The sequence below is a fragment of the Setaria italica genome, chromosome II, assembly GCF_000263155.2.
Source record: "Setaria italica strain Yugu1 chromosome II, Setaria_italica_v2.0, whole genome shotgun sequence".
Taxonomy (NCBI): domain Eukaryota; kingdom Viridiplantae; phylum Streptophyta; class Magnoliopsida; order Poales; family Poaceae; genus Setaria; species Setaria italica.
The window spans coordinates 38,419,364-38,427,147 of NC_028451.1; the positions used below are offsets into that span (position 1 = coordinate 38,419,364).

At 45.2% G+C, this 7,784-nt stretch overlaps 1 protein-coding gene and 1 long non-coding RNA gene across 2 annotated transcripts; both read left to right on the forward strand.

The window, feature by feature from the left end:
* Nucleotides 1-608: 608 nt before the first annotated feature.
* LOC111256483 lies at nt 609-2,360 on the forward strand. The gene is made up of 3 exons (XR_002676587.1): nt 609-1,050; nt 1,147-1,661; nt 1,956-2,360. It is a non-coding gene; the product is annotated as an uncharacterized LOC111256483 (long non-coding RNA).
* A 1,160-nt stretch (nt 2,361-3,520) lies between these two features.
* Nucleotides 3,521-7,491, forward strand: LOC101774136 (E3 ubiquitin ligase BIG BROTHER-related). The gene is made up of 7 exons (XM_004957413.4): nt 3,521-3,858; nt 3,948-4,320; nt 4,402-4,451; nt 5,460-5,501; nt 5,605-5,726; nt 5,811-5,919; nt 7,115-7,491. Exons 1-7 carry the CDS (start codon nt 3,637-3,639, stop codon nt 7,166-7,168), a joined length of 972 nt encoding a protein of 323 aa, XP_004957470.1. The 5' UTR covers nt 3,521-3,636; the 3' UTR covers nt 7,169-7,491.
* Nucleotides 7,492-7,784: the final 293 nt, after the last annotated feature.

Sequence of the window (7,784 nt, forward strand, 5' to 3'; positions counted from 1 at the left end):
TCGCCACGCCTTCACCGTGCCATCGACGTGCCATCACTATGAGTGCCTTCGCTGTGCCATCGACGTGCATCACCATCGTCGGTTTAATCTCTACGTAAATCTCGCTGTAGCCTCTGTACTTTCACAAGGAGTGGATGCGATGGTGGCATCCATGACCCGATCCACCCGCACCACCACAACCCATTGTGACATTCAAATTGAGATCCCCTTTGCGTCCTCTTTCTTTTTTGTGTTTCTCGTAGAAATCCGTTGCTTTGTAGACCTTCCTATGCTTTCTCCGGCGAAACTCCGGCCATGAACGGCGAAGCTCATTCATGGCACCACCGCGTGGTCATCGTCACCCTGGATGGGAGCCAAGAAGATGAAGATACGGCCTTTAGATTCAAAACCGACGGCTTAGATCATATAGGACTCATACCCTTTCGCGTGTACGTGGTGCACCGTAGACCATACACAAGCAACCCCATCTGCGGATTCTGTAGACCGAGTCCATGAGTCCTAGGATCCCCGATCCCACAAGTCCATCGCCGCTGCCTCCTCCTCCTCCTGTGCCTTCTTTCACTCCCCCGCATGCCACCGGTCCAAGCCCCCTCCCCCTCCCTCCTCCGCACCTGCATCGCCACCATGTCCTCCTCCTCCTCGGTCGCCGCCCCGGTCGAGCACATCGTGCTCCTCAAGGCCCGCCCGGAGGCAGTCCCCTCGAGCACCGCCGTGGCGATGGTCTCCTCGCTGCAGGCGCTCGCCACGCAGGTCCCGGGCCTGGCCTACATCCACGCGGGCCAATCACCAATCACCGTCGCGTCAATGTCATTGCTTGCCAAGGCTCCGCTTCCCTAATCAAATGTGGCGGGCGGGTCGCGGGCTGACAACAATGAGACAATTGTGACGGCGGCCTATCTGGAGGAGCTGCTCATCGGGGTTAGCAGCCATGCCATGCTGCAGAAGCTGCTTCACGCGGCCAGCAAGTGCGAGGTGACCCTTTCGATATGCGCATGTGCCGCCATGCGAGGGGCGACAGCAGCTCGTCATGGCAACTACAGAGAGCTGCCGGTAGGTGCCGTAGGAATCCCATCTATGCACTTATCCATTTATGCTGTTTTTAGTGACATGGATCGCCCAGCCCTTCTATTATGAAATTCTAAGCAGGAGGCAAATCGGAGCTGAGGGCTGCCGTCCTTCGCCTCCCGTGACCAAGATTGCCCAGCCCGACGAGATGATGACCGTCGCTTTGCAGTCGTCACGAGTGGGCAGCGTCGCCTTCCTGTCCACCTCGACGTTCACCACGGGGGTTACTGCAAGGGATCGTTTTCTCCGAGGAAAGTAATCATACTTGAATTCCTCGATTATTGTCTGTTTCCACTGCATTGTGGCAAAACTTTGGACCTTCAGGTGACTACCACTACCAGCACCAGCATCATCGAAGGGAGGAGAATAGAGACTGCATTGAACGGTTGTGACGTGTCCAGGCATTGCCATGCTGTAAGGTTTCTTTAGTTATTGACGTGCAAGAATTTGATGGTGTTTGACAAACAGGATATGGCAATGAATATGACGATGTAGGGAATCCAGGATCCAATTTTAGGCTATTATCATAATTTGAATACAAGGTGAATCTTATTATCATTCTGATAATAGCAAGTTGGGTTGTTGCTACTGATGGGGTAAGAAAATAAATCTCCCACATAGTTGTCAATGTTATGCCTTTTCTTAGTTCTTTCTTGAAAAAAAAGGTTTCCAGTACTGTTGAAAAGGAGTTGTAATCTGAAACCAGTAGCTATCGCTCATCCAATCATGCTTATTTTAATTGATTTTATTGAACAGAAGTTTAGATTCCTATATGACTATAAAGTGAGCATGCTATTGATCAAATCATTGCGAATTTTCCATCATGCTAATTAAGATCTCTTGAGCTATATTTTATATGTTGTAATCAACGTTACTTTTGTCTTGTGCAGGCAACATGCTTTCTACACCGCAAAACTAAGGTCCTGTTTGGTTTAGAGCTGCTAAAGTTTAGGGCTAAAGTTTAGTCCCTTTTAGTCCCTAAACTGTCAAACATGGTGACTAAAAGGGTCTTACCCTCCGCTTCGTCGTCCCGCGCTCCAGGGCGTGCGCGGCGTCCGTGAATCACGGCACGGGGAGCATCAGCGCCCTACGTTTCAAGGAGACGCCCCCACGCGCCCTCAGACATCCATCGACGCAATCCAACGATTATTGCCCTGCTGAATCGAATGTTGAAGATTGTTCAAGTCGCCGTTAGAGCTTGCTAGAAATGAATACGATGTAAAGGTGATTAACTGTTATATATTGTTTAGGAATTGGTCACATGATTGTTCTTTTGCAAGTTGAGATAAAGAACATCCAAGCGTACTGTGCTTGTGTTAATACTCATTGCAAAGTCATTTTTTGTTTCACATTGGATGCATTTCGCATGTTATTACTCATTCCAAGGTTGTATGACTTAATTAAAATGTAGTGTTGGAATTAGCTGAAACCTTGCAGAAACATAATGCACATGTCTAAGGAAAAAAATGCCTTATGTTTTTGAGTTCGTAGAAGCAAATATTTCACAGGATAATGTTTGATGCTTATAGATGAAATTTATTTTGCCTGTAGCAATGCACGGGCACGATCCTAGTTTCGAAGTTGAAGAGAAGTATCCAAATGACGTACCCTTTTGTTGAAGGTCGTTCAAGCTTAACGAAGAAAACTTGTTCGTTTCAATTTGTAGAACTACAACAACCTGTAAATCCTTAATTGCAACCTATAGGCTGATTGTTGGTATTTGTTTTGTACAGTATGTCCCGATTTCTAAGCATGTTGAAATACACCAAATCAAAATTGGTTCCAATAAAAACACGTGAACTTGTGTCAAAGGAAAGGAAAATGAAATAAAACATTTGTGAACCCCAAGAATGGTACAATTTTTTTTTGGCTTTGTTACCCCCTCAGATATCGGAGTGATACAGTTACAATCACGCCCTCAGCGGATTAAGTCCCGGTTGAACACTAACCGAAAATTTAGAAATCATAAAGTTTCTGCATTACGAATCAAAAAGCATGAAAGTACCGTTGGCCGAATTCGGCACGAACCTCCAGGTTGTCACGAGCAGCAGGAATGTTTGGAGATTCTATCGGAAGCTCAATTGATCTTCCCCCAAGGTGAATTCTGAAAGCAATGGTCAGATACATCGAAGACACACGTGGGTCCAAGTACGCAAGCCCCACAGGTCGGTGACATGACCTTCCAGGCCGAGTAGGTGAACCCCCACCCGTTCCCTGATGATGTTGTACGGCGCGGCTCCTCTCTCCGTTTCCTCACGGCCAGCAAAACCCTCTGCACCGAAGATAAATACCTACATCCAAGTGACCAGTGGGTCCAGGAAAGAACGGGCCCAACGTGTCACAGAGTAACACGCAAACAACTCGAAGTCGGTTCCGAGGCCCCGTCTTATTAGCTGAACCAGAGCCCCGGTTTAAACCTAAACCGCACGGGTAATCCGCCATCAGTTTACGCAAACGCGACATCATGATTTGATTATTTTCCCGTCGCCTCCCCCCGACTGGCTTAAACTCGAACTCGAGTCGCTAATCCTTTTCCTCGTCACGCCCCGTCTCCGAACCTCGCTCGCCGCCATGGACGATTCGAAGGGGAGCGGCGGCGGGGGCGATAAGCCCAGCGCCGAGCCCAACCCTAGCCCGAATCCGCCCCCACCTGCCGCGGCGGCTGCCGGGGCCGGGGACGACGGTGCCGCCGCAGCCGCGGCCGCGGCTGCGGCCGAGGCGGCGAGGCGGCCTTTCACGGCCCTCAGCCAGGAGGAGGCCGACCTCGCCCTCGCCCGCGTCCTGCAGGAGCAGGTAAGCGGCGGCGAGATCTCGCGGCCTCGGGGACCATTCCTAGGGTTCCTCGACCCCCCGCGATTAACCCGTGCTTCGGATCGGTGCAGGAGCGGGCGTACATGTTGCTTCGGATGAACGGCGGCGGCGGCGAGGGCAGCGACTACGGGAGCTCCGTGGCCGGGAGCTACGAGTACGACGAGGAGGCCGAGGAGGACTACGAGGAGGAGCTGGAGCACCACCTCCGCGTCCACCACCACGAGCACCCCGCGGGCGATGTTGATGGCGAGGGCGAGGGCGCCGAGGGCTCCGAGGGTGCCGAGGGGAGCGACTACGAGGAGGAGTTCGAGGAGGATGAGGAAGGGGAGCCAGAGGTAGATCCCGCGGACTTTGAGGACGACGAGGCATACGCCCGTGCGCTGCAGGATGCTGAGGAGCGTGAGGTCGCTGCGCGGCTTATGGCTCTCGCTGGTCTCAGCGATTGTGAGTACAAACGATTCGTTTCACCCCAGCTCAGTTCACATTTTAGTTGGTTGCCGGTTTGTAATTTTGGCTTAAGTGCAGGGCGAGCAGTGGATGTGGAGCATGAGGAGGATCATGTGAATGATCCACAGGTTGTGATTCATCTCTTATAGTTGATTAACTTTTACCTTTATTGAGAGGGAGAATCACTTGAGTTTGCAATTAATGGGTCTTGAGAAACAAAATGGAAAATGCTATTACCATCTCCTCTATTTGTTGGTTTCTGTGCATATAAACTAGTGATTGCTTCTTCTTTGATTAATGTAAAGACAGATGAAGTAAGTTCCATAGAAGTGAGCATGATTTGCGCCATATTTTATTGATGCAGTTAAAATAATTCTGATTTGTTGTTTATCGATACCATGATACTTCCCTTGTTAAATTGTTGACATTCTTTCCTACCTCAAACACATCTACTGTTTTTCTTTCAAAACCAATGCACTTTGATTGCATAGATTCTATGGGTCTGCCTTTCATTTTTAATTTCTCATTCATATGCTAGTTATTAATTGTATTTCTAACTTAAAACAAAATGATGTTGCAATGTGAATGGCGGCTTAAATGTTGATGGTAAAATAAAGCCACGCTAGCCTGATGCTTCTTTGGAAGTGGTCACGGAGACATTTAAAGTGCTATCTGTATGCGCCTGGAGTTTACCTTTGTTCTACCAAAAAAATAGCATGGATTCATTGCTAGTAAGTTAGATTGCAACTTTTTCCTTGTTTGGCTTCATCATTAAACGATAAGACGATAAGGATTTTTTCACAGTTACCTTTATAGTTCAGGACCTAAATAAGAAACCTTATCTAGTTTGGTGTTTGAGTTACCATGGGGTTTTGCTTACCAAGCCTGAATTATCTATCCTTCTAGCAATAAAATCAAGTAGCAACTTAGTATCTATAATTTTATGATACCTGGTCAGGTTCTACTATTTTTCTTCACACCTCAATCCTCTAGGGATTGTGGCATATTTCGCAACTAGTCCTACAATTTCAATACAGGAAATTTATGTCTTTACTTTCTTTCATACTTAATAATAATCAATCAGCTACGACAAATGATTGACAAACTACACTTCTATATGCTTTTATAAAACCCAGGAGGCATGGCAGGAGGTTGATCCAGATGAATACTCTTATGAGGCAAGTTGCATTTCTTGTTATCTTACCCTTAACTCCCGAAGCTCTTCATTTTGAAGCTCTAAATATCAATATGGCATGTTAATGGTTCTTGTATTGATTTCAGGAGCTAGTTGCATTGGGCGAAGTAGTTGGTACAGAAAGCAGAGGTCTCTCTGCTGATACACTTGCTTCTTTACCTTCAGTGAAGTACAAGGCACAAAATGTTCAGGATGGCAACACTGAGCAGTATGTGCAAATAATTGAAGTTTATAGCTTTGTAATAATCTTTGTTCTGTAGGCAAAGTTCTGATGTATCATTATTGTTGATAGATGTGTAATTTGCCGTGTGGAATTTGAGGATGGTGAATCTTTGATTGCCCTTCCCTGCAAGCACTCATACCATCCTGAATGCATAAACCAGTGGCTGCAAATAAATAAGGTATGATGAACCTTTCTTAAGCTCCACATATTTGAATGGCTAGAAAGTTTTACTCACGACCTTGAATGCCACCAGCATGCACCTGGAGGAATTTTCGCATCACAACTAGGTTGCACAGTATTATTATGTTTGCTAGTCAGTTCTAGTCATTCTTTATTTTATCAAAAAGTTCAAGATCATTCTGTTGACCAGTATGCAGGCTCATGGTTATGTACCAATGCCATTCCCTTTTATCCTAATTGTGTAGCTGTTTTTAGTTGCACCCTTTGCGGCCTTGCACCTTTGTTTGCTATTGGGAAAAAAAAATGGTTGCAGATACAATATACAATTTCAATGGTATTGAGGAATGCAGTAACAGGGCACCTTGTATACATTTGAAATAACAATATTCAGTTATTTGCTTCATAGAGTAACACAGTAACATTTGAAAGGTTCAGCAAATTCACAAACCTTCGAAGCTGGTAATGGTATGCTGTATGATATCAACACTTGGGGATATTGTATATAGGTTTTGCGTGCTGTTTTGATAAATACTTCTATAGTTTTATATGTTCAACCACATTAATCTTGGGTACATTTGGATGTTAGTTAAACATCCGTACTCTTTTCAAATATAAGAATGGTTCAGGGACCTTTTGTTCTGCTTAAATCACTCCAGCCTGTCAAAGCATTTACGTCTTTCTATTAGTGTTTTAGCAGTAGTAGCCGTTTCCTGTTTATTCATTCATTGAGCTAATGTTTAGTCAGTGTTGAGTTGTTATACTCTGTTAATCAAGAAAACTTGGTGCCTTCAACAGATTTGTAAGTTTTATTATCCGTGGAAGCTGGCAAAACCGATGTAGTTGCTGCAGAACTGTAGTCAGGTCAAGTTAGTTTTCCTGTCAAATAGTCTGGCACAGTGACAAGCTGTAGGCTACAGCTGTATGCATATTGTTAGCCATTTCAGCATTCCTTGCTATGTCGATCCTTATCTTGCAATGAGGCTGTAGCTTTATACATATTGTTATGTTAGTCTGTTTAATCATTCCTACCGGCAGATCCTGCCATGTTGATCGTTACTGTGAAAAGTAACTCCTAGCATACCATCTGCTTTATGGCTATTTCAACATGTTTTACAGAAACATGATGTGAACACTTCTAACCGTAACAGTATCTGTTGGCCCAAAATCTTACAAAATATCTCTGATTATTGCAGGTATGCCCTATGTGCAGCGCAGAAGTTTCAACCTCAGGCAACAAGGAGGCGTAAGCGTGACCGCTCTCTCATATGGCCATTTTCGGCACTTGATGGGAATAACTAGCGGCGTCACAGTACCATCTGTATTGTTGAAACAAAAGCAGAAAAAACGTATCAGAAACATGCAAGGAGATTGTGTTTAAAAAAAACATGCAAGGAGATCAAGAAATATCTAATCCTCGTTTCTGTTTTTCTCCTGGCTCTGCTCATTGAACTTTCTTTGCCTTGCCGCTATGCTTTATGTTCCCTTGGGACGCCTTATGGCTGTTGTACGATCCATAAGATACACTAATTATATTATATATATTATATTTAGTCATTCTTTTTATTGATCCCATGGTCATCGTATATATCTATTTGTTAAATGTTGGTAAATTTTTTGCTTATCGCACACGTTTCTGCGTAGTGCATACTAGGTTGAGTGGTCTCGAACAAGTTGACGTTTTGACTGTGTTGTGGCCAATTTGGGAGGAATCCAACATTATTGAGTGCTTTTACAAATCGTAGCATCAGTCTATGATACTCCCTCCTTACTAAGGGCTGTTTGTGAAGGTTTCTCCTAAAATAGCTTCACTGGTGAAGTCAAAACTTGTTAAGAAAAAAAATGGATTTCACCTGACTTCTAGTT